Source organism: Lipotes vexillifer, unplaced genomic scaffold (genome assembly GCF_000442215.2).
Source record: "Lipotes vexillifer unplaced genomic scaffold, Lipotes_vexillifer_v1.1 scaffold43, whole genome shotgun sequence".
Taxonomy (NCBI): domain Eukaryota; kingdom Metazoa; phylum Chordata; class Mammalia; order Artiodactyla; family Lipotidae; genus Lipotes; species Lipotes vexillifer.
This window is the reverse complement of record NW_006770037.1, coordinates 2985379-3013122: the sequence shown is the minus strand read 5'-3', so window position 1 is coordinate 3013122 and position 27744 is coordinate 2985379. Positions and strand designations below refer to the sequence as shown.

The window sequence follows — 27744 nt, the reverse complement described above, 5'->3', positions numbered from 1 at the left end:
CACATTGTCTCATTCTACTCCTGGTCACGTGCATTAGAGTGACCAACAACCTCCAGCTCTTCCCATGTTCCCAGTCAATAACCGAGCATGGCGGGAGTTCTAGAGGTAGGCCATTCCTGTCCCATGTGGGCTCCTACAGGTAGCCTGTTGGGAACTACATCCTCGCCTAGCATTTTTAGAACTACATTGCCCACCCTACCCAATGCTTCCTTCAGTTTCTTTCACAGATGTCAGACATGCAGTTTGGTATGATTTCCCCACCTTCTCCTCTCTCTTCCCCTTTATTCTTTTAGTGTGTGTGTTTATGTGTGTGGAAGCCCAGAGTCTTAACCACTGGACTGCCAGGGAAGTCCCATTCTCATTTATTCTTCATAGGTGTCCATCCCCCTCCAGTAAATCTCTTGCACATTTAATCACATCTTGACATGTTTCTGGAAGACCCAAAATGACACAGAAAACTGAAAGGAAAATGTGTAGTACAGATTTAAAAATTTCTCATATATAAGTTGAATGTGCCAGGTAACATACAGTACAATGTTTTTAAAACTACAAAGCTTTTGGATTTTATATATGAAGTTTTAATTAATAAGAAACGAAAATTTATTCAGATCAATTTATTTGAACTCACATCCAAGAAGAAACATTCAACTTCAGGACTAGAAATAAAAATGGGAACACTCTACTTCTTTTTGGGTAAGGGGTGGATACAAGCCTGATAAGAGTACTAATAGCTTTGTGCAGTTACTACTTAAACTCTGTATATTCAAGTATATATCGAGTGCGTACTTGGTTTATACAGAATTTATCCAATTCCAGCAAAGTCAGCATACTTTAAGTAAATCTCCTTGAGTTTTACACTCAAGTCTGAAAGCTTAGATTTGATTATAACCACGGCAAAAGTGATTATCTTTACTTCCTGCAAATGTAATCAACTTTTTAAATAACTTAGGCAAACATCAATTTCACACAAACCTTATTAAGGGTAGAAGGAAATTGCAACTGTTCATCTAATTGCAGAGTCTAAACCATAAATTCAAATTGTACCATTATCTTTATTGTCAAATCAAGTCAAGAAAGCCTATTACAGGCTAAAAGAAGTGAATGTGAATCTGCAGTGTCCACTAAGGGAATACGCTGAAAACCTATCATCACATTAGTACTTAACAGCTGTACAGAAATTATTTTTAAGTATGCTCCAAGGGTCACCTCTTAAATGAAGAATTAACCTTCAGGAAGTCAAGAGACAAGTATTATTATCTATATTTTATGTGCTAGGAAATGAAAGTAAAGAAAGATTTAGGATTGAGTAATCTATTCAAAATTAAAAAGTAAATAAAAAAGACTGGCTTTATTTGAAACAGGAGTCATGTGCCTTAAATTCCTTTCCATTGGGTTATATCCATTAGTCTACTATTCTATTTAGTCTACATTTCTATTTAGAAGCCAAACCATTTCCAAAAGTTACCTCCATTTTGTCTCCAGTATCTTAATGTGTTAAGAATAGTATAGACAGACTCTTGTAGTATTGCTCATTCTAGTAGACCATTAAAAAAGAAAAACCTCTTGTGCTTTCTGTTCATTCTTTAGAAATAAAAATGGATGTAAAACTGATTATGTAAAACTAAGATTGTAAAGATTTTCTTCCAAAGTAGAAACAATAATCTGCTTGACTTAAAATCTTTTATTCATTTGGGCATTAAATTACCTAACACACAATATATTTTACATTTAAACAGTTTCCCTTGTGTTATCTCCAGGAATGTTATATAATTAAGTCCACTTCCTATGAAATTTGCTCTACCAAAATCAATATATAACCTATTTGACTCTGATTATAGCTAAAAGTGACAAAAAAAGACTTTTAATGAAAACTAAGAGTGTATTTGTAAGAGTTAGGTCTCAAGGCTTTTGTTTCATAGGAAGGAAGCTCTCTATTACATGGATCTATAAAATGATCCAAACTTCAGACAGACAGGAAGCTGATAACTTGATTTATCTTCCTAATGGCTTTGGCTCATGAATAAATGATAATGGTTTGTGTTTTTCTTATAAAAAGAAATGTAATTTGTATAATGATATGAGCCCTATTTGCCACATTTGCTCTACTTTTCTAAAAAGGATTTCTAATTACTTAGACATTCTTTATATTATTTACAATAAGAAGTCAAAACTTTTAACTGAAAGCCATTTTTTTGACCACAGTTTGCCATTAGCTGACATTCAGGAAGGAACACAGGTCTGATCACCAAATCAATAAATCTAGCCACAGACTGACTAAAAGCTTCCTTTAATCTTCTTCCTATTAGGTCTTCCTTTAAATTAAACCATTCCCTCTGTGAATTATTTAAGTGAATGGCATGGTTATAGAAAGATCAGATATGATTCTTCATACAAAAATGCTCAAGGAACCTAAAAAATCCATTCAGCATGTTTCAGGAATTATAGTATGAATCAAGATGCTGTAGCTTAAAAAAGGAGAGGGGGGCTTGGGAGTATTCCTGAAAGCTTCAGAGAGAAATAGAAAAGTAAAGTTTATTTCCTGGTTAGGGCAGGATGATTCCCAAAGCACATTTAAGTGTCTGGTCCAGACTAGCTATTAGTGATCAAGTAGTCCCTTTTCACTGTCAAGGCTTTCCCCTGAGGTAATACCTAAAGTCTTAATTTTAATATTTTATCTTGTTTCTTTTAGCCCCATCCTCTCTCACCAATAAGTGCCACACATTCCACCATGCTGAATGCTTTCTCAACTCTGCAATTTACACTTTTCAAACGCTCACCATGTCCAACTTAGTTACAAAATTTATTGGGTTGGCCAAAAAGTTCGTTCGGATTTTTCCGTATATGAAAAATCCGAACGAACTTTTTGCCCAACCCGATATATTTGTATCTCCCCACATTGTTCCTTTCAAAACTTATACTCATTTACTTACACACAATTTCAGTAATTACATTTTTAATGAATTGTTTCTGAATACCGAATGCTCTTCCAAATGTGTCCACAAGTCACTGAGAAAGGGTTAAACCTTTCTAAATTCCAATCCCTTCACGCTTTGAAAAATTATTACTCTTCTTTTTCCTTCATGGTAAACAATTCCTTTCTCAAATCTTACATTTCTACTTTCCCGATTTCTTTTCTGTAGCAAATACCAAAGGAAAAAATACAAACCGTTTCAGCGTAAATGAATCTCCTTCCTGCTCTCATTTATTAGATCACCTACTTCAAGGCTATATAAATGGCAGTATTTTGAAAATGTTAACAGCTATCAGTACCTTGAAGGTGAAAAAATAAGAAAGCCAGAGAAAATATATCACAAGCAACCAGTTTGAATATACGAAAGGCTATTTAGATCTTGATTTTCATATAAATACTAATTTTTACCATTATAAAAGACAATGTAATATTTTTCTTTATAAAATTACCTTTTAACAGAATATTCACTAGCTAGTCATTCCTTAGGTTTTTCTGTATTGATAAAAAGTTATTTTTAAAAGAAAAATATTTAAAACAATATTGTTTCATAGAAACAGAAAGTCTCAATATCAAATTCTGATAAAAAACTATAATTACGGGTAGAGTCTTACCATACTATTAATTTTCTTTCACCAAAGATGGACATTTAGGAAGTGCTATATTGGTACATAAGATAAGCTTCTCAGTGATCTACAAAAGCGCCACAATAAAGATGAGGTAGTATGAGACTGTCCCACTTTTGTAAAAGGGAAATATCATCTTTAGAAGAGATATTTATCCTGACACTGGTGTTGATATCCCGAGCCTCATCACTGCTCAGAGAGGTGCCATTTTAGTAGCTAAGTCTCACTGGAACCAAGACAATCTTGAGATCACTGAGAAAAAAATATGCTAAAAGACAATGGTAACAGATTTTGTTTAATTTTGTGATAATTGCTAAAAATTTATTGTAAAGCAATTATTTTTAAATGCCACCTTTATGTTATCAGCAGAACTGCAGGAAAGGGAAATGCTACTTCAACATAAAAGCAATGATACTTAAGAAACATCTATTCTAACATGGAAAAAGCTGAGTCCAATTTCTTTCAATCCAGGTAGAAGCAGCTTCCTACTAGACCTAAACTAGCATCAAGAAATCAGTTACTATGATATTCAAAATGCCAACCTGTACAAAGGGGTAGACAACTCACCAGAAGGAATAACTGTCTAGGAAATTTATTACTCACTGATTCTTTAAAACAGAAGAGTAGGCTATCATTCCATCTATCTTATTATATAACATTTCTAAAAATACTTCCCCGTCCTGGGGATGTTAAATTCAAAATATTACGCCTGGTGCCCAGTATTGTTCAGTATGCCATAAGCCACGTAGCTCTTGTCAAAATGTTTCCTTTTTGAAGCCGTACTAAAGACATGTTAGTTCGGAAAATAGGAATAATTATCTGAAACCTGAAGATCAAAACCAATATTAAGCTCCCTGAATACTGAGCTCCATGTTTACTTCTTGAATCTTTTATTCAGGCTCAATTTAAAATAATGAAAAACTACCTAGGTCTCTTTGGTTACCAATGGAAATTTGTGGCTGTTTATATAAACTGTGGCATCTCTCCAAACTAACAGGCTCAGAGTTTCTAAAACAGAGCTAAGCAGAAGCAACAGTTCATAAGTAAATACAGAAAAACCTCAGTTGCTTTATTACTTTAGTAACTACTAGTTACTAATAGTGTTATCATTATTTTTTAAAGCTTCCAGTGAGAAGGGAACAATACTTATGTTCTGAAGATGGTAACTCTTCCTAGTTTGAGAGAAAGATCTACTCAAGGAATAATAAATGACCATGCCACATTATAGAAGAATAAATTCACCCCCAAAATATCATGTCCTCATTTGATTCTTACTGACCTGATTAATCAAGTTTAGTAATTCTGCTTTACAGTTAATATTTAAAATGAAAACACATGAAGTTTGATTTTAAGCCATTTTGCTAACCTTTAACATCCCTATTAGTAAATTATAAAAGTCAATTACATTAGTATGGATTGTAAATTACAACACACTCAGCTTTACTGAAGACTTAAAACAAATGAAAAGGATGATGGGGAAACTGTATCTTATGTATAGGAATGCCAATGGCATAGGTTAACAAAGCATTTTATATGTAAGAAAGGACAGGATTATTTTTGAAGAAAAGTATGAAATACAGATTATTTAACTGTGTTTGCAATGCCTACCAAACTTCAAATATCCCTGGATCATATGCAAATTACAGTTAAGAAAAGAAAAAAATTAAGTATACAACCTACATGGTAAAAACAAAAACCAAACACCTAGTCAAAAATATCCATTAACTCCTAGTGTGTAACAATTATTAAACAATTATTATTGTTAAACAATTATTGTATCCTAAGAAAAATAAACTGATCTGGAAGTAAAATTTAGGGCATAAGTTTATTTTGGACTTCAACTGCCCCTGTAGAAAAATTCAAAGTGGCATAATAAGAAAAATAAAATATTAAATGAAAATATGTATATAATCACTCCCGTGTTCCTACCCTTTTCCTAGCATTGTTGTTCTGGTGCATCAATCCTGAGTACTCTAACTTTTGATTTATAGTGATATTCTTTCAGATATAATTTCATGGAAGAAGGAATTGGAAGGGCATCAATGCCATCATAAGTTGTACAGTTACAAATAACTGTTCTGCATATATGCTGCAGGGGAAAGGGGAAAGTCCGAATTAAAGGAGTGGATAAAAGTGGTTCAAAGAACATACAGGCACTCGGGTCCTTATAATGCTCTAGGAGCCCAGTTATGTCAGGAGAATGGAAGACACAAGGATCATGTGCATCAAAGCTAAAGTTGTGATTCCACTGTTCAATTCTAGCATGAAGAGAACGACTATAGCGTCTAAAACTAACGGAGAATAAATAGTCTTCCTGTGCTGAATCTCGCAGTAAAAAGGTACCCTCTGGTTTTCCTTCTAGTAGAGCTTCAGCTGCATATTTATCCATAACGCCCCAGTAACATGGATTATTATTGATCTGAAGGAGGTCTGGTACAAGACAGTGGACATAATCAATCTGGGTATGGTACTTAGGAGGTGTTTCCAGTTGCAGGGTTTCTTCATCAATTTCCCATTTGGGTTTGTTTCTTTTCCTGGAACCTGTGCAAAGTGTTATAATTTCATCATCCGAATCCATATCACTATCTTCTATACTGTTATTTGAAGCCAGGTTCATTATAGAGCCAGTCCCAGGACCACCTCTACCCGAAGAATCGTTATTGGTTATGACACAGGGCTGAACACTGGTATGTGAGAAGCAGTTGATCTCTTCCATGTTTCTTCGTTGTTTTAGTTGACCATCCCTCAATTCAGTCTGAGACAAGTCTGTGCTTACCCATTCATCTGATTTGGGACTTATAGGAGCAGTGTGTCGTTTAATAAAATGCCACCTAAAGGCTAAATCTGATCGAGGTGGGAAAGGACACTTATCTAACATGAGTTCACTGATATGAATTTTTCTTTTAGACGGAAGCCCCGAAGAGTGCCGACTACTACAATTCTTTATTGGAAAACACTGCCCCACAGCATCTTGCAGTTTCTGTTTAAGAGACCGGCCTAAAAATCGATGCCCACAGGAATGATCTAAATCCAACTCGATAGATGAACAGCTGTGCTTCCTTTCTTGGCTCCTTAAAGGAACTTCAGTTTTCTCTATAGCACTCACTGTTTCAGCATCTGAACAACTTTCACTCTTTTTTGACCAAGATAACTTCTTTCCACTCCATACATAACCATCCTTTCTGTCAGCACTTCGACTCCGACTAGTTTTGGGCCTTACATCTACATTTTTACTATTACTTTCACTATTTTCTGCCATTTTAACAAACTGTCCACAAATTCCAGTGTTATAAATACTGCTCTTTCAGTTTTTCCGGTAGAATGTTTCTTCTGGGCACTCTCTGGATATATCTAAGGAAGAAAAAGATCATTAATTGTTTGTCATTAACATTGTATAGATTATATATCAAGCCCCAATTATACATAAGATGAAAAGATGAAAAAGGATAATACATTAAAAACAAACTATTGGAAATGTTGGAAGGCAGTTCCAAGATATTTTGTTCCCACTTAAATAAACTACTTTACCTTATGCTAATAATTCCATAGTGCCATGGAGTCAAGAATCTGAGTTCCTTTCCCACAGCTAGTTTCGATGTGAATCAAAAAAGCTAAGCATCCTCTCAGCCAAAATATATGTCTGAAATGTGAACAATTTCCGGTTTTGAGGTACATCTTATGCCAATCTCTCCTCCCCTTATTTTTTAATTTCACAGCAGACCAGGAAATTCTTTGTTAAGAGATGAGAAACCTATGAGCTGGTGTTTGATGACCACTACCCTCCTTCTCTCTCCCTGTTTTCTTTCCTATTGATTGAAAATATGAACAGTTTTAAGTTATAAAAGCTGTTAAGAATTTATTAAATAAATAATCACCACTGAAGAGTAGGAATGTCATGCAAGAATTCCCAACGCAATTTTTCTCAACTCATTTAAATATTTGGTCAACTTCACTATCAGTCTAGGCAGTTTGTAGAAAATTTGGAATTGGATAAAAATTTATTATTTTATACACACATACACTTCCTTATATACTTTTTTTTTTTTTTTTTTTTTTTTTTTTTTCTTTTTTGCGGTACGCGGGCCTCTCACTGCTGTGGCCTCTCCCGCTGCTTTTTTTTTTTTTTTTTTTTTTTGCGGTACGCGGGCCTCTCACCGCTGTGGCCTCTCCCGCTGAGGAGCGCAGGCTCACTGGCCATGGCTCACGGGCCTAGACGCTCCGCGGCATGTGGGATCCTCCTGGACTGGGGCACGAACCCGGGTCCCCTGCATCGGCAGGCGGACTCTCAACCACTGCGCCACCAGGGAAGCCCTATTCTTGATAATTTCAAAAAACAAGCAGATAAAGTTCTATAGGGCAATGCCTTTCCTATGAAATTGGCTAGCTATACTAGAATTTATAGTGTAAATAAAGTTTTATTAAGACTAATAGTAATGATTGGTCGTAGGTAGAAACTACTTAACTATTCTTAGATGGAAAAAGATTTAAGCCCAGAATTGGGGGGAGGGATTCTATAATCTCAAATATTTTACAAGTGAAAGTTGAATTTTGAGACTGAGAAAATCAGTTGTACTCAACATTCTGATCATGATTAAGCTTCTGATGATATCAGAGGAACATTAACAATCCCAACAGTCAAGTAAATGTTTAGAGCTATGTGAATCTATTTTCATAGCAGTAGGGTTTGAAACAAGCATCTGCAGAGGCAAATATGATTGGGAAGTGCTTAAAAGTGTGAACTAATGACACAGGCTTGCCATATAAAGTACCCCATTACTAAACAATGAATAGCATCGGGTGATTATATTATTTTGACTTAGTGAGCTCACTGGTACGTAATCATTTAAAATCCACAGGGAAAAAATATTTGAAAATCTAAATTTGAAAGAAACATCATCACTTAGTATACCAAAATTATATTCAACAGCATGCTTTGGTTGTTCATTGACTAAATTCCACTGAACAAAAATAAACAAGCAGAAGCTACAAAGTAGGCTGAAGTATATGAAGAGTCAGTGATCAGAAGAGACACTTGTTACTAACAGCTTACACTTGTATTTTTCAAATAAAAAATTAAAAATGAGCCCCAAGCAGATATTTTTTTGTTAACACTACATACTTTCAACTTTTTTATTCAGCATAATAATGTGAAAAGTATATCATGTAAGGTTTAAAATACCTGGTGTTTTTATTTACTTTAAAAATATGAAAGTAGCAGATTATTAACTCTATGATCAACTTTACTCCACTGGGTGTGAGCATCTTCATCTTCCTTTATTTCTATATCAGAGCTAAGTCTGTACCTCTGCTCTCTTTTTTAAAAACATCTTTATTGGAGTGTAATTGCTTTACAGTGGTGTGTTAGTTTCTGCTGTATAACAAAGTGAATCAGCTATACATATACATATATCCCCATTTACCCTCCCTCTTGCATCTCCCTCCACCCTCCCTATCCCACCCCGTACCTCTGCTCTTGATGACATTCCCACCTTTACCAGGGCCTGCTTCCATTGCTAGCTCTTAACTTCTCTCTGCCTTCAAAAACAACCAAGTCTCCTATAAACTGTTTTAGTGATTCCAATGGTTCCTTTAGTTGTAATTGCTGCTTTCCATATTAAATTTCTTAATGAGTAGTATAACTTGATTTCTTCTCAAAAAGAAAATAGTTTTGTTTTTCTCTAATTATAAAAGAAATAATGATCCAGTTTAAAATAGCTATGTGAAAATCTTTTTGCTCCATCTTTCTCTCAGAAGTCAGCCCAACACAAGGGAAAATGAGAAATAAAAACAAACCTCATCTTCAATGAAACTAGCAGATATCTGTAACCTGAGTGACAAAATACAAGGACAGAAAATGAAGAGAGGAGCAATGACTGACTCAGCAGCGGAGAGGAAGGTGACACCAGGCACAAAGGCAACGTTGATGAGAAGCAAGCCAACAGAGCAGGCAAAGTCCAGGACACCCAGAGGTGCTACAGAAAGTATGGATGGAGAACAGCGCAGAAAATGGGGAGGTAGGTTGAAAATTTGCATACATGCAGTTAGATGTCTCTGGTTGTTACTCTCATACTTAGAGGAGATGGGAAATTTATCAATATTATTTGGAGAAGCTGAACCAGAGAGGCTCAGGACTTTGGATACTAGGCATGGTGAGGATAGATGGGAGGCTTGGGACTAAAATCAGAAAGAAAATTCCCTGCTTCCTTCTTCCATCCAGCTTCTAGAACTCCAGCAGCCAAACTTACAAGTCCTAATAGGAGACTGGAAGATACTATGCTGGAGAAACAGAATGGCCAAAGAGAAAAGACCTATAGATACTGATAACTGGAAATCCTCCAATAAAAAGCTGGAGGGCCACCCAAGCATGCTGTGAAGCTCATTCATCCATAAGCCCAGCCTACTTACATAGTGCTTTCAGGCAGCACTGCTGTGCTTCATTTACTCTAGAATATGACATGTCACCAGACTTTTGAGGAAAGCCTCTAAAATAAACAAGCGAATAAAACAAAGAACTTGGAGAAAAAAGTAAACATGAAAGCAGCAGGCAATAAAATAGATCTAAGTTAAGAGAATATATTATACCAATGAATAAAATGAGGTAGGGACAATCAGAGAATAAGAAAAATTTGGAAATTAAAACCATGATTGCAGGAAAAAAAAAATTCAATAGGAAAGTTGGAGGTAAGCTGAGGAAATAATAGGAAAGAGAAAAAATGGTTAACTAGACAAAGATAAGAAAATTAGAGGATCAATACAGACTTCACAGAAAATAACAAAATGGAGAGGGAAATTGTAAAAGAAAATGTATTAGAAAATCTCCCAGGACTGAAGGACATGAGTCTCCATACAGAAGGAGCACGAGTGTCCCGCACAAGGGAGAATACACACCAAGTTACATTATTCTAAAATGTTAGAACCCTAGAGATAAAGAGGTGATACCAAAGTCTTCCTGCCTTATAGACAACAATACTCTAAGTATTGTATGCTTATAAATCTGTTAAAGAGAGTAGACCTCGTGTTAAGTGTTCAGTCAATCGATTTATGTATGTAACCCAGCCAAAAAAAAAAAAAGGCTTCCTGAGGGAAAAATGTCACAAAGGACTGTAAATAAAATAGCATCTGTTTTCTCAACAGTAAGTAACAGTGGAAGCTAGAGGATAGTTTCCAACCTTGAAGATAACCAGCCTAACAATCAATCAAATAGGATAAAATAAAGAAATTTTCAGACATGCAAAGTAACAACAATTTTACCTCATATTGGAGGATGTGCTCTTCTAAAATAAGAGTGTAAACCTAAAACAAATGGCATAACATAGGAAACAAGGTATTTAACATATGAGAAAGGAAATGTGAATTCCTGGGATGCTTAAGAAGGGAAGTTTCCAGACAACAGGGTATTTGGCGCTGCTAGAGAGCAACTAGTTCATATAACCACATAAGGACGTAAGGCTCTTTGTGTAATAAGAGAATGGAAAGAGAGTAAGGAGACTAAAGAGAGGTAAATCCTCATCTATCAGAAGAGGAACTCAACCAATAATGTCTAATAATTGATGCATCAAGAGAGAAGTATAAGCATACGATTTAGAAATGTGAAGATAAATATCAGAAAAACAAATTATGAAAGTAGAAGCCTTTGAGATGGGTAGGAGAGGAATGCGGCATTTCTTAGCTTATCTAAGCTTTTCAGCTTAATTTAACTTGAACCTATGTACACATATCATTTTGATGACCATAAATAAAAATAACAGTACTTTATACTCACTGTGAAAAATTCAAACTCAAAGTTATGAAGAAACAAGTAAAAACTATCCATAATCCTACCACCCAGCAGTAACCATTATAACATTTTCAGTATCTCTATACGTGTACATGACAAGGATGCAGTTCCATAGCACAATGATGGCAGACATTAGAAATATGGTTTGAGCGCAGTTTATTTTGTACTAGCCATATGACCTTGAAACCTCAGTTTCTTCATCTGTAAAATGGAGATACTGATGCTATCTATTTCATTAGGCTGGTGGGAATTAAATGAAATAATGTATGTGAAGTATATACCTAGCTCAGATTCTAAATGTACCAAGTATAAAATAAAGTTTAACATATTTTTTCTTTTTTAAAAAAAGAAACAGATATTACATATGTTTTATTATAGCGCCCAAGCCAATTTTGTAGAAATAGTTCATAAAGGAAAAAAATCACAGAAATACCTCTGTCTCTAGCCCATGCTAACTATAAAGTTTATGAGCAAATATAATTTTCAGGATGATAACTAATGTTTCAAAATGAAAAAGGATCAATACACTAGATATAGCTGAAACTCAACAGACCATGAAGCTATAGAACAATTTGACATTTTCCCTCAGAGAACTGATTTCCAGCCTTACTCTACAAGTTTACATGCTAACGTAACAGATTTACTTTAGCAAGGCTTACCAACTTGTACATAATAGGTAGCAATCCATCAAGTATCTCTGGATTTTAGGTTAATTGTTCTTACATACGCTAATGCTGCAGGGATCCATAAAATAAAGCAAAATATGCCATTGCCCTAGATGAATTTTCCACACATTTACCTGTACTTAAAGAGTTAATGCATAGAATATCTTCTTTTGACGGGTTATCTTTTTGTATCTAAGAACTACAGCCTTATATAAATTTTACATAGCATTCTTGTGATAGAAAACTGAGTTCATGCTTCAGAAGTCCCACTTTTATAAACTGTTGTGGTAAAAAATATATTTGGTAAAATATACCGTATCACTATATGGGCCAGAATGTCACTTAATGTTGTAATCTTCAAAGTAGGAAGAAATTTAACTTCTATTTATACCTGCCTAAAAATTAGAAAACTTAAAATTTATGAATATTGAATATATGATTGAGACTGTTCCCACCACTCATTGTGAGATGGTTATTTGTCTGATGAGGTGCTATTCCTGAGGGAAGAGTGGGAGCTCCAAAAAGCTAAGGACTTGATGGCAACCCTCTCCATTTCTTTGTGCACTTTTAGTGCACCGCAACTGATTCCATGTTGCTGGAATACATTTGTGGATTATATTATCTTACGTAAGAGAATCTTTACAATACTTTGTAAATAGACACGATCATGGAAATTTTATAACACACGAGGTTTGCTAGTTATTTCAGGGCAAAGTACTTAAGTTGCTGAAATTTTAAGACAAGTTATGTATTTTTCTTTTACAAAACGACAAGTGTTCTAAGTTTGATGACCTTTATTGGGATAATAAGTAGCTATGAGAAGCTACTTAGCAGATACATTAAGAAAAAAGGCAAAACAAAACATTTAACTGGTCTCTTCATGGTTCAGGTAACTTAAAAAAAAACATGCAATGGTGAGATCTTTTTAGAAAAAAAGATATTCAGAATTTCCTTCACTATCACATGATTTTATTAGAATAATGATAAAAATACATCATGCATATAACTCTCGCATCTTTACACTTTAAACAGATGGCAAAAGATCTTCTAATCTCTTCCAAAACTTGCATTAAATCAAAATTCATAAAATTAAAAAAATTCAATCACATTGCTCTCAATAAAAATAACATTATTAATTTTTAAAACATCTTTATTGGCGTATAATTGCTTTACAATGTTGTGTTAACATTATTAATTTAGTGAAAAAATTTATTTTTAAAGACTAAAAATGAGTTTTAAAAAAGTGCTTTTGGTGTCTTGCCTATACATGTAAAATCTGAATGTTAAAAAAAAAAAGTGTAAGGCTCTGAATCTGAATGAGTCCTTTCAAATACCCTACCATTAACTGTTGGAATTTTATACAAACTTCGTAGAAATGAAGTAGAAGATGAGATACAAAATGGAAAAAAAGTGACTTTAATACCAACTTTATGTAGTATAGAAATCAACGATGATGCTTTGAAAAGTGTTCACAAATCAACAATCTTTGTTAGTAGCTGCAAAGAAGGTTTTTTGTTTTTTTTTTTTTAAAAGGTGAAAGAATCACTTGGGAGAAAGTGCTTTGACTCTTGATTCAATAATTAATTTTTTATGAAGGCATCTGAGTTACAATGCCCTGGGGAATACACAGTGACTTTTTTTTATTGTTATTTCTTAATGAGCAAGAGGCAAACATCTAAAGCAAGTTTATTTTAAACCTTTTTCAAAAAATCAAGTTCTCAGATTCACTAGCCATTTGATCCCAGGTTCTATAATCAATTGCACTGAACAGTGATAAACGAATGAATACCCAATGTGACCCTTCTATGCCAACAACAGATTTAAATAACATTTAGTTAGTACCCTTGAATAAGGTTGGGAAGGTGATTTTAATTCAAGTTCCTTGAAAACTTTTTTAAAAGCCAGTAATAAAGGGTTAAACTTCATTCATCTAGAAACTTCATTGTATCTCTATGATGTTGGATAACAGAGCATTATTGTACATATTAATCATTCATTGAACTACTGTGTCTATGATGCTGATGTCTACCTAAGGCCAGAATTCATGTAAATATTAAATTTGATGTTATAAAGAATAATTTACTCTCCTACAAAGAATTCACAAATAACTTATTATTCTGGTAGTTATTTAACCCTGGGAACTTCCTTATCAAATCTATGATTCCAAAGTTTACCTGCCATTATGTGTCCCCAAAACTCCTTGAATGCATTCTGATCACAGTCCATGTTATTTGAATTGGATTCTGTGGGTTAGAGTCCTTGATGTTTGATCATAGCCTAATATTTGAGTTGGATTCTATGGGAACACTTAAGAGTCCATGAATGGAATATACTGGATAGTACAAGAGAGGTAAATTCCTTGGAATGTTAATTAAAAAAACAGAAAAAATGGGTTTGTTCAAATGAGAAACATCTCTGAACTATAAAGTGTTTTTTTCTCATTACGAAAGCAATACAGGTTCATTTTCCAGTAAATATTTTAAAATATCTCCTTTTTCATGCTACCAAGCCATGGCTCATGGGACTTAACTGGATTTATTTGGGAAAACAAATAAACATAAACATAAACACACACACACACACACACTGATTAGCACCACTACACCCTTCCTTCCCGTCTCCAAACTTTCTCTACTTACTTTCCTAATATTTTGCTTAAGTCAGTGTCCCCCAATCTGAACTCCTGTGTACACTAGTGCTAAAAGATGTTAATATATACATGTTCTAGAGAAACAGAGGTTTCCTTATTAAACAAGTTTGGGAATCACTTCCCCTCTGAAAGAGTACACGGCACCTTCAGCAAAAGGTTCCAAGAGGTCCTTCAGTTAAGAAACCTGCTTAAGCCACAGTTTCCTTTGTTTAACTCACCATAGAGTCATTTTGTGGAAGAAACTGTGGGAGAAACATTAACTTGGGCTAACATTAAAATAAGTTTACATTCCCTGAGCATGCTAGCTAAAGATAAAGATAAATGTCCAGGATCTGTCACCGAAGAGGGTTAATTTAGTGGGAAGAGGGAACAGAAAACTAAGAGCTGGCACTATAAACTTGTAAAAGCACAAGAACCAGGACTCCCCTGGTAGCACAGTGGTTAAGAATCCCCCTGCCAATGCAGGGGACACGCGTTCGAGCCCTGGTCCGGGAAGATTCCACCTGCCGCGGAACAGCTGGGCCCGTGAGCCATGGCCGCTGAGCCTGCGAACCTGCACTCTAGAGCCCACGAGCCACAACTACTACTGAAGCCCACCCGCCTAGAGCCTGTGCTCCGCAACAAGAGAAGCCACCGCAATGAGAAGCCCATGCACCACAAAGAAGTGTAGCCCCCGCTCACCGCAACTAGAGAAAGCCTGTGCACAGCAATGAAGACACAACGCAGCCAAAAATAAAAATAAAATAAATAAATTTATTTTAAAAAAATTAAAAAAAAATCAGAAGCGCAAGAACCTTAACAGAATCTTAGAAACCAGAATATTTAAGATATTCGATTGTGACTCTCAGAGTATAAATTGGATTGTACAGATGTACTTCTTCCTTTCAATTTGTAATTTTTTAATTATAAAAATAATATATGCTCATTATAAAATATATGGAACATTCAGAAAAGTTCAAAAAGGAGGAAAAAAACCAGTAATTCAATTACCTAGAGGCAATCAATTTAGACATTTTGGCCACTTTCCTTGTAGTCTTTCTTCCTATGAGTACAATTTAGTCTAAAGAGGAAATTTTTAAGTTATAATAAAGATCTATAAAAAATTAACAATCTAGTTTTTCACTATACCATATTTAAAAATGAAGTATGCTGCAGATGAAACAACAGCATGAGTTGCTAAATCATCAAACATGATCTAAAATTTAGACATTGTCACCTACTAGCTATCTCTCCTGATTTTTAGAATCTCATTTGGCTTCAGTGTTCACATTGTTAAATCTGGATACTGTCAGCTGCCCCATGTTTTTACTGCCAGGATTAAAATCTATGAAAACAGCATACATTGAGCTTAATGAGAATACATACTATGTTCTGTAATACGTTGTCTTCTCAGAACCTTCCATGTAGAATAAGCTAATTTCTAAAAATGAGAGATGGGAAAGTGGCAAAATTAAGGAAAAAGAATGAAAGGAAACAAAGGCTACATATAAAGCTAGAAAATCCAGACAAAAACATATCTCAAAAACCTGAGGCTGAGGACGCTTTGGCATTTCTGAGATATTATAAAGCACTTTCTATTACTCCTGATACTAAACATGCTCTTTTAAAAAGTGTTTTTAAGCTTTAAATTCTTGAAAAGTAGTATGGGTGTAAATAACCAAACTTAATTATAAAAAGTTTGTAATTTCTTACAAGCTAACTTAATAAATAAACAGGTTTCAACAGTAATAGTAGGCAAAGTTTTTTTTAAAAAAAGATCATGGATTATTCTTTTCATTGCTTTATGATAACTACGTATGCTTACATTTAAGCTTGGGTAACAAGTTTTACCTACAAACTAGTATAATGTTATTCTAGAATTAAATAAAATTGTTTTCATGTTCTGATAAAACTAAATTCTAAGTTTTATGGCAACAGTTATGACTTGGAGAGGCAGAATGGTAGACTACTTGGATCAGAAGTTAATAGACCTGGGTTCTATTTCTAGTTCAGACAGTTGGTTAGGTGTGTGACCTTGGACAACTCACAACCCTTCTGAGCCTTGGTTTTTTTCATTCATAAAACAATGATTATATCTGTCTTGCCATAGTAAGGATCCACTGCCACTGTAACAACACAAGAGTCAAATATTAGCTGTCTTTGGCCAGCGGAACTGGGTAGGTTGAGAGTAGGACTTTCCTGTATTTCCTTTTATACCTTAGAAAGTTTATACATGCACAAGTATTATTTACCCCAAAAATAAATTGAATAGGCTGGTAAGATTCAGGACACTTTCAGAGATATAAAAATCTTCAGATTTCTAAACTGCCTTCAATGTTTTTTTTTCAATACTCTGTTCTCAGTTTTGTTATTACTCTTTTCTTCTAGCCTTATCTTTCATAGGATTAATAATTTTTACATCAAATATCAATACATATTTTATTAAAAAGGAATTTAAAAAACTCCTCTCATAAGGCAATACTGATATGCCTCCTGGATAAACTAAGATTATATAACATTATTATTTATATAGATAATACTGCCACAAGTAGAATGGTAATATATTCATGCTTTCTCACCCTATTGTCCTTGAGAACAACAATATTTGTGAGCCTAAGGGTACTATGAATGGTCACAACAGAGAAACGGTAACTAACCTTCACTGCAATCGAAGCTGCGACCTTCGCATGATTTTCAGTGAGTTCATTCAGCTATCCACTCCTATGAGACATGCACCCGACACCCACATTAGTGATGGTTTCTTTTTAAAAGCTATATTATCTTAAATAACCAGGCAATTTAAGATTTAAGTTACACATTTCATTACCACACTATTGTCTTGTACATATTATTTGAATGTCTGTTTCCCTCACCAAGATTATGAATTCACTGAGGACATTAAAATTTGTCTTTTTAAAATCTGACTGAAACAGAAATGGACATGTGAAAACATACTAGCAAAAGCAAGAATACATCTTTTAACAGTTAAAAAATTTACTGGATAATGATTCAAACAACTCCATTTTAAATGAAACCATTAAATGCCCACCCAAAGTACCCCATTAGTAACACAAGACAATTAGTTTTATACATCCATGAGTATCTTCTATATACTTTAACAATTCGATGGAAGAAGGTGTCATCTTCATTTTAGAGATGAGGAATCTGACATTCAGTAAAAGTAAAGAAGTATATTCAAGGTCACACGAGTAACTGGCAGAGTCAAAATTAAAATCTAGGATTGTTCAACTCTAAGGCCCAAGCTCTTTCCATACATGTGAAATTTGTAAAAAAAAACAAAAACAAAAAACCAAAACACCCTATGAATCAAATGTGTTCATTGCTAAAGCAGAGTGAAAGGAGAGAAGCGCAAACACCATTCATAGTTTTGAACTCATATGGTGTTACATATTTTATAGTTACGGCATTTTATAGCTATAAATCTTGTTCCAAATTGGCAGATTCTTCTTATGCTGAGCTCTGAAAAGCACTACACTGAAATCTCATGATGATTTATTTGATGTATTATAGGACTTCTTCTTGAACCCCAGTCTATCCAGTGATATTGGATTTTTAAAAAATTAGAAATCAGTCTATCTAAACAATGAATGCTATCCAAATAAAATTAAGTCACTCGGAAAGAATCATCTCAGGTATCTTTTGCTCCTGTGGGAAATCAAGGATAGGTTGGTTATTTTTCCACAAATCCCAAGTTCTTTTTCAGCCAACCACTCTTCCTCTTCATTCACGTACCAAACCTCAGTGTCTAGCAAGCCTATTTGGAGCCCTAGTACTCAAAGCAACACCTTTCATAATGCCACCACGGTAAGAACTATACCACGGTTTGTCTAAATGTGTTTGCAACTTTTCCCAATGGAACTAGACTGAAAAACAATGGGGAAAACTCTACAACAGAAAAGCGTTTTTCTTATGTCATAAACAAGTTCCGATTGAGACTAGAAAGTGGGTAGCACGAAAAATATCATTGTGAAGGTTTTCATCAGAGACCGGTCTCCCAACATGGAGAACGTGAAGACCCAAGCAAAGCATAAACTTAATGGCCAAGACCTTAGCAAAGATTGTAAGGATCGAATGAAGTATTCAACAATATACTTTAGTTCTAGCTCTTCTTTTACATCTAAATATGCACTTCAGTGAACTTTAGGTGGGGTTTGAATAGGGAAACCTGAATTACTTTCTTCTTAAGGGATATATGTAAAATATCCTATAGAATAAGCATTAATGTACACGCCAGACCTCCAGGAACCATGAACTGAGATTAAGTCTTCCTTCCTTTACCGGTATAGAAATGACAAGATGAAGGCGTCAAGGATGCCAAGATTAAAGGCTTGATAAGGGTCTCAGCTTCCTTTTCTCGAAAGAACATGCCCAAACACCTCGTTCTCTAGCCGGGTCCCAAGGAGGGGCTGGACCCGTACGGGGACCCGGATATGGCTGCCTGTGAGGAGCGCCCGGAAAGTAGAAGCAGACCCCGCTGGGCAAGGCCAAGCAGCAACCACCCTTCCCCCGCTCACCTCTCGGAGCGCAGTTTAACTGGGGCTGTCCGAGTAACTGCCGCCATCACCACCGCCATCACTCTGGGTGCTCGCTAAGCTGGAGAAAGGAGACCCAACCATTCCGGCACCTCATGTAGGTCCTCTAAGACTGATGCCTGCCTGCAAGCCCCCACCTTTCGGTGCGGGGTTCTCATCTCAGACGTCGCAGTCACAGCCTCCACCTGCTTCGCCGGCGCTGCCACCACTTCCGTGTTCGGGTCCCTCCCTTTCTTCCTCACTCCCCCAGCAACCGGCTTTTTCCCAGCCGGCGGGCGCGCAGCTGACGCCACCGCCCAGCGACCTGGGTCGGGACCGCGCCGGGCGTGGGCGGGCCGGCGCAGGCGCAATGTGGGAGCACGCCGAGCGCGGGAAGCTCCGTGCACCCGTGTTGCTCCTCCACCGGTGCTGCTCCTCGTCGCCTTTCCTCGGTCGCGGAGCTTCGGTGAGTGCTCTCTCCCGCTGCCCGCGTGCGTGCGGCCCAACGAAGAGAAGCGTGTCCTCTTCTCGGCTTAGTGTCGGACAGACCCATCCCTATTCCCTGTTTGTGCTCCTCGGGTGGGGGAAAAGGGGCTGCCGAGGGCGTGTCCCGCAGGAGACTAACCTCCCTTCTTCCTGTTCAGCCCCCGACTTTCCTGTCCTTTAAAATAATACTGACTTTTATAAAACATTTTCAGATAAGTAAAGGAAAAAATGCCTGCTACACAGAAGCCGATGAGATATGGGCACACAGAGGGACACACAGATGTCTGTTTTGATGATTCTGGGAGGTAAGGTACTTTGAGAAACAAAAAGAACGTTTCAGGTGTGAATGTTAGAACAGTTATTTTTGTATGTCATGTAAGCAGCTCTGCCTAAAATTACTCATCCAGATAGAAATAAGGTTGATATCTAAAACGGCACATAAATGTTCTTAGATTTACTGTTTAATTCGGACCAGCATGGCAGTTTTAGTATATCAAGAAAGCCAACGAGTGTTAAATCTTACTTCCACAGGAGTTGGAATGATATGAGCTTTCCCCCACATTTCCCCTTTGTTCACTTCCTTCCTGCATCTCACATTATCAGTTATTTTGTCAGAACGGTAGCTGCTTGCTTGTCAAATTTAGTGGCCCATTCTAACTTTTCGGTATTTTATCCTCCCTTGCCTTTTGTGATGCTCTTTTCTTTTTTAAATTGTTTTTAACTTTCTGACAGCTTTTTTTTCTAATTTATTTCCTCTGCTTGATTCCTAAATGGTGATATTTTCTCAGGGTTATTCTAGTCCCTGTTGGAGGGATATAATCAATAAACAATCTGTGTGAGGAATAGAAAAGAGTTTTATTTGAGCCAAACTGAGAACTATAGCCCAGGAGACACAGATTAAAGAAGCACTTGAATTGCATTCTGTCAGACTACAAAATGGGGGAGGCTTATAACAGCACAGACTGCAAAATTACATGTTGTTTGTGAGAATTATAATTGGAATTGCAAGAAGTAAGGGTGCTTGTTAAGTAAGGATTAGGGTCCAATATGGTTGGCTATAAGGGGAGACCTTGAGACCATAAGGTTACAGTTGGCAGCTGCTCTCAGATATTGTTTTGAGAACAGCTGGTGGTGTCCTTGAGTATGATACAGTTCAGAAAATTCAAGTTCTCAGTAATACAGGAACGTGTCTAAAACCGTATCCACAATGGCCACCTAGCTCCATTATTGAATGCCTGAAATGTAGTTACTCCTTTTTGATTTTTTTTTTTTTTTTTTTTTTTTGCAGTACGTGGGCCTCTCACTGTTGTGGCCTCGCCCGTTGCGGAGCACAGGCTCCGGACGCGCAGGCTCAGCGGCCATGGCTCATGGGCCTAGCCGCTTCGTGGCATGTGGGATCTTCCCAGACCTGGGCACGGACCCGTGTGACCCGTGCATCGGCAGGCGGACTCTCAACCACTGCGCCACCAGGGAAGCCCTGTAGTTACTTTTATTCCTACAGTAAATGACAAAACATTGTAGGAAGAATATTCAGACTACTCCAAAAGCCCTTCAAAGGACTTCTTAACTCTAATTCTTCCATATATTTCTCATTAATTCTGCTATTATTTCATTGTAATTTCCCACTGATGTCTCCAACTGGCACCTGTAACATCTCCCTCGGTGCACCTAGCTGATACGACAAATAGCCAGTAGGGACGGGGATATGAAATGCTCCTCCCATCACCACTGGAGATGGAAAGAAATTGCTCTTTCTAGGGGCTCATGTCTGACTCCACTTTTTTATCAGTTAACATCTATTGTCCTTGAAAGGAGGTGTTATGTTACATCAAGAAAGGGTTGGAAAGGGAAAGATGGGTTATCACTGGTTGTCTTTCAGATTTACCTACATATTGAGGTGAGAACACTATTCATTGCACATGTTATACTACCAAACAAGATCATGGCAGAAGCTGGAAGTGCAAAGAAGTCTGTCAAACTCACCAATTTTGATGCAACTAATACTAATGTGTTTTTAAGTGAAAAATCAGGACGAATGCCAAACCAGCTGGATGCATAAATCAGGATTGTCCTGGGCAAACTGAGACTTATAGTCCTCTTATTTATTTCTTATAGAACCGAGACCAAGCTCCTTACTCTGGCCTTAAGGTCATCTTAAATAGGATGACCCCAATCTACTTTTTTTTCCCTCAATTTCCTGGCCTGCCTGCTCCATGTAAATTCCCCTATGCTTTACTAACTTCATATTTTGGTTCATGTAGTTTTGTCTGTTTGGAACTGTCCTGTTCACCAGTCTCAGCATATCCAGTCCTACCTGTCCTTTAATTTCCCAATGTAAATACTTTTCTTACGAACCCTTCTGATTCCCAAGTGGGAATTAATTTTTGTCTTCTGAACATCCATAGTTTTTTATATGGCTTCTCTTTGCCACTTACCTTTTTTAAATTATTATTTATTTATTTAGGCTGCACCAGGTCTTCATGCAGGACCTTTGTTGCGGCATGTGGGCTCTTAGTTGCAGCCTGCAGGTTTCTTAGTTGTGGCCTGTGGGTTTCTTAGTTGCGGCATGCATGTGGGTTCTAGTTCCCTGATCAAGGATTGAACCTGGGGCCCCTGCATTGGGAGCGTGGAGTCTTACCCAGTGGACCATCAGGGAAGTCCCACCATTTAGCTTTTTTTTTTTTTTTTTTTTTTTTGCGGTACGCGGGCTTCTCCTGTTGTGGCCTCTCCCGTTGTGGAGCACAGGCTCCGGATGCGCAGGTTCAGCGGCCATGGCTCACGGTCCCAGCCGCTCCGCGGCACGTGGGATCCTCCCAGACCGGGGCATGAACCCGTGTCCCCTGCATCGGCAGGCAGAGTCTCAACCACTGCGCCACCAGGGAAGCCCCCCCTTTTTTTTTAAATGTGAAAATCTCGTTTTGTGTGTGTGTGTGTGCGCTTTCTTATGACATTAGCTTATTTTCTTTCTTTTTTTTTTTTTTTTACATCTTTATTGGAGTATAATTGCTTTACAATGGTGTGTTAGTTTCTGCTTTATAACAAAGTGAATCAGTTATACATTATACATATGTTCCCATATCTCTTCCCTCTTGTGTCTCCCTCCCTCCCACCTTTTTTTTTTTTTTTTTTTTTTTTTTAAGTACCAGTGTTTTATTTGGGTGATGCAAATACAGAGCATTGAGAGTGAGAAAAGGGACTCGACGCAAGGAAGAATGGGAGGCAATGCCAGGTGATAGGTTGAGTCTGCTTCATGACAAGCCTGGAAGAGGCACAGAAGGTGTGTTCACTGGCTACTTAGGAGGTCTCCCCACTGGGAGAAATGGTGTCTTGCACCAGTTCAGGGAAGGGAGGGAAGAAGAGGGAATTTGTCGGCCTGGATTTCTCCCATCTCCCATTAGTCAAATGTTACCCCAGGAGCACTATTCCACATTCCTGGGTTGCTAGTGGCTACTTGAGGTGCCAGATCCCATGTCCTGTGGGGGCATTCCATCCAAGTCTGGAAATGATGGGAGGAGGCAAACTCTGGACATGAGGCTGGTGAGTGCCGGAGAGAATCTGATTTTGTACGTAAGATGTGTTCACAACAGTCCAATACTGTTTTTCTTTTACCAGAAGAGGGAACCTGACGTAATGATCAAAAACCTTTCCCAAAGTCACATGGCTAGTAAGTGGTAAATTCAGGATTTGAACATAGTCTGTCTCTGGAAACTGTCAAAGACCAAGATAAGGAACTTGGATTTTATGTAGCAGGCAAAGGAGAGTGGCTAAAGGGTTTCAAGCTGGGAGTGACATAAGATAAAGAGCTTTTTATAAAGCTCCCAATCTCTACTTTGCTCCATCTTCCCATGTGGCTGAACTTGGCACAAAAGTAGGTGGCCGCAGAGATGTGAGGACACCCAAGACAGTTTTTGAGGAGCCCCGACTAGGTCCAGAGCTCATTGGGCGTCCACACTGTCTCATAATCTTTCTGTCTTCATCAAAGCCTACACCTACCAAAGAGACTAGCTGGTCAGAGGCAGGCAGGATCTGAGCAGAGAAGCCAAAATGAGGGGAAGAGCAGATTGACCTAAAGACCAGGAGCAGGAGGACCAGCCATACGTCCACTGTCAGCCAGTGGGTCTGGGGATGTTGGCACCTGCATACAAGTCCTCTGGTGTGCCTGTCGGCCACACTGGTCACATTTATGTGGTCGGTATTTGGTGTGTATCCAAGTATGTCTTCTAAGTTCATTGGAACGGAGGAAGGACCAAGTACAGTCTTCTCACGTGCATTTATAGGGCCTTTCACCTGTGTGTTTGCGTTGGTGACTCACGAGGTGGGGGTGCTTAGTATAAGCTTTTTCACAGTTCTCATAGTCGCAGCAGTAAGGCCTTGAAACTGGGGATCTCCTCCTGGGAGCCCTTTCTTGGGCCCCGGAGTACTACTCTGCTCTCCGTGGAGCAGGTAAGGGCTGCTTAGGTAGGAAGGGGTCTTCCTGGGAGACTGGCCGGCTCACAAAAGAGTCCTGGGATTCCAAAGCCAGCAATAATGGGGATCCAGCTGGGGGCATTGCAAAGTTGTGGGGTTTCTAGGAGGCAACATCTGATCCAAAGAGGGGAGCATTGCCGGGGCCTCAGTGGAAGGCATGGTTGGATCCAATAATGTTTTAGGTGTTAAAGGGCCTCTGTTAAGAAGTTACTGTTGGGAGGCCAGAATAAGGCACTGTTCACATTCTGATGTGGGACATCATTGGGATTCCACTGGCAGGTGAGAACTGGCGGCCCATTCGGGGGCATCCTTAGATTCCCACCAAAGGTCGGGGCCACCCCTGGAATACTGGGCTCTCCTAAGGGCAGCACCTGGGGCCCCTTGAAAAATCATCATTCCTGGCTGGGAAGGAGACATTCCCTGAGTGTAAATCATCTGGGAAGGAGTGAAAGTCACTTGAGGGCAGTAGCTCACACCGTGGTCAGGCAGCGACATACTGAAGCGTGGCCCCATTTCACTGGCATTCTGCCTGGGTGCCTCAGCAGAGGCCAAGGGGCTCTTCTCCAGCTCTGTGCACTGAGGAACATGTTGAATGCCTGATGGGCCATGATTCCAAGAGGTGTGCACTCCACTGCTTCTGGGAGATGAAGACATGTCCAAGATGGACATTGACTTCTCAGTATCCTGAGTGGGAATGCTGTGGGCAGGTCTCTGTGAACTGGTGCAGAGCCACATGCCACTGGCTTAGGCCCTTGGCTCCCTGCTCCATCTTAACCTGGGATCAGTTGCACATCGAGACTCCACCATTTACCACTTTATTTTTGTATTTTATTTGCTTTTGTATGTGCCCAGAGAGGACACATACCGAATGAAGAAAAGCACTCAGAAAATGATTTGGGAGTTGACAGATAGCCATTTGAGTAATCAGCTTTGGATAATTGAGCTCTTCCATTCATCCATTTATTCATTCAACATTTATCAAAGCTTCTATTTGTTAGAGACTAGTTTGTGCTAGAGACACAATGGTAAGCAAAGTAGACCTGGTCCCTGTTGTTACAGAGATTACATTCATTTTTCTTACATTGTTACAAATATATAAGGAATTTTATGCCAAGGAGAAACTGAAGAAAGCATAAATTTACCTTTCATTTTACAGAATAGGAGGTTAACAGTCCTTGTTATTGAGGTTTATGTACGTAAAATGAGGAAACATATTGACTAATACCTTGATTTTATTAGAAAAGAGATAAAGTAGCATTCCAAAAAAATTAATAAGTGTAAAACTGGGTGACTTTTTAACGAGTGTGTTTCCTTCACAGTTGTATTGTAACCTGTGGAAGTGATGGTGATGTGAGGATTTGGGAAGACTTGGATGATGATGATCCTAAGTCCATTAATGTTGGAGAAAAAGCATATTCATGTGCTTTGAAGGTATTAAAACAATTACAGCAACTGATATGAAATGATACTGCCATGTGATGTTTTATACATGAATGAAAACTATTTTTATAGAAGTTTTGAATACAGATAAACTTTTTCATTTCTCTTATGAAATAATAATATTTAAAAATGTGTAATAATGCCATAATTTGCCCAAAACTTTTACGGGTAAAATCTGAATGGTTTATTAAAGGTGATTAATGGATAGTAATGATGAGCCACTTAAAATATATGCAGGAAATTATACTTTATCTTTTAAGAGATTTAAATGTATCTTTTTTTTCTTTGAAGGAAAACTCAGTGCAGTTTCAAATTTTTAGCTCACTAATTCAGATAACTTGAGGAATTGTACTGGAAAAAAGGACTATTTCATTAACTTTTTCAAGATATATACTTATTTCACATTTCTAATGTTTTATGTAAAGTAAATATAGGAATGAGATGTAGTTTACTTGGAGAATGGAGATATGTTTTCAGAAGGACTTTGCAAACGAAGTATCTAACCTTTTTATTTGTGATGAATTTTAAGTTGAGTGTATTGTATTTGGATAGGAAAAAAAAAATCTTTCTACAGAATTCATATTTTTTTCAAACCCAGACTCATTAAGGTAGATGAGATGGTCTTTAGATACTTTATATACTTTTTAAAAAATGTTCATATATAATGGAAAATGTATTCCTAGGAGAAAAAATATAAATGACTAATGTACATTAAATATGAGCTAAATCTCACTAATAAGCAAAGAAATACAAATTAAACAATTGGATTTTTTTTCTTGTAAGATTGACAAGGATGAAAAATATTCCTGATCCCAGTAATAGTGAGGGCTTGGAGAAGTATTTATAAAGGAAAAACAACTGTTCTCCTGTGTTTCTCCTTTACTCTCACACTACCATGCTCACAACACTTCTGACACCAGATATGTGGGGTTTCCCCCATATCAGTAACTTCTTTGCAATACTGGGTGTCCTACAATTCAGTTCAATTTTGACATTAACTGGAGTTAGCTCAGACCTCACAGGTTAAGGTCTCAGTCCCATGAGACTATCCCCCACTTCAGACACCAGTCACGAGTATTAGGTCCCCAGATTACCTACAACTTCTGTTCAGCTTGGCTGCAAATGGGGATTTCCATGACCCCCTCCTTGGATAAGATCATTTGCAACAACAGCTCACAGAAATCAGGGAAATAAGTTTACCAGTTTATTACATAATAAAGGATACAGATGAACAGCCAGATGAAGAGAACATGGGGTGAGGTCTGGAGAATGGAGATGTGAAGTTGGGGTGCACCACCAACCTGGAAGCTCCTTGAACCCCATGTTATTGGGATTTTTATGGAGGCTCATCACATGGGCATGACTGATTATTAAGTTCATTTCCAGCCCCTCTTCCCTTCCTGGATGATAGGGGTGTGGGACTGAAAGTTCCAAGCTTCTGATCATGACTTGATCTTTCTGGTGACCAGCCACCATCCTGAAGCTATCCAGGAGCCCACCAAGACACACCTCATTAGAACAAAAGGCATTCCTATCACCCAGAAAGTTCCAAGGGATTTGGGAGCTTTGTGCCAGGAATCAGTCAAAGACCAAATTTTGGAACAAAAGGTGCTCCTGGTGCTCTTATCACTTAGGACAGTTCAAGGGTTTTAGGAGCTCTGTGCCAGGAACTGAGGGTAGAGACCAATATATATTTTCTGTTTCACAGTATTTTCACACAACAGTTGCTGGAAGTATAACTGATGGACTTTTTTTGGAATAAATTGATAATGATGTATCACAGTTAGAATGCACACAGTCATTTCTGTCTATTTACCCTAAGGAAGTACACACATTCATTTGTGTGGACAAGAATATTAGTAAAACCATTATTTATAATAGCAAAAGAAACAATTGAAGTGTCCCTGAATAGAGAATACATTTTATAAATTTTGGTAGTCATATAATGTAATACTATGCAGCCACTAAAAAAATGCGGGAGTGCTGTATACCTTCATTTGGAAAGATGTTTACAATTAATTGAAAAAATGAAAAATAGAGTTTCATAGCAGTCTGTTATAGAATAGTCTTATGTTTGTTAAAATAAAGGATTTAAGTACACAAATATTTGTAATTTGCAAATGTATAGAATAAAGTTAAAAAGACTTAACCCCA

General features: G+C 37.4%; 2 protein-coding genes across 2 annotated transcripts in view; one reads left to right on the top strand and one right to left on the bottom strand.

Annotated features, from left to right (window-relative positions):
- Positions 1-5356: 5356 nt before the first annotated feature.
- SOCS4 (suppressor of cytokine signaling 4) lies at positions 5357-19437 on the bottom strand. Its single transcript, XM_007445980.1, has 2 exons — positions 19201-19437; positions 5357-6945 (listed from the first exon to the last, which is right to left on the bottom strand). The coding sequence occupies exon 2, from the start codon at positions 6851-6853 to the stop codon at positions 5531-5533; it is 1323 nt and encodes a 440-aa protein (XP_007446042.1). The 5' UTR covers positions 6854-6945; positions 19201-19437; the 3' UTR covers positions 5357-5530.
- A 462-nt stretch (positions 19438-19899) lies between these two features.
- The window catches only part of WDHD1 (WD repeat and HMG-box DNA binding protein 1), a 61695-nt gene continuing 53850 nt past the window's right edge, over positions 19900-27744 (top strand). The window contains exons 1-2 of the mRNA XM_007445979.1: positions 19900-19988; positions 25470-25581. Of these exons, the coding sequence (XP_007446041.1) occupies positions 19912-19988; positions 25470-25581 (189 nt within the window). The 5' untranslated portion in view covers positions 19900-19911. The remainder of the gene's footprint in view (positions 19989-25469; positions 25582-27744) is intronic.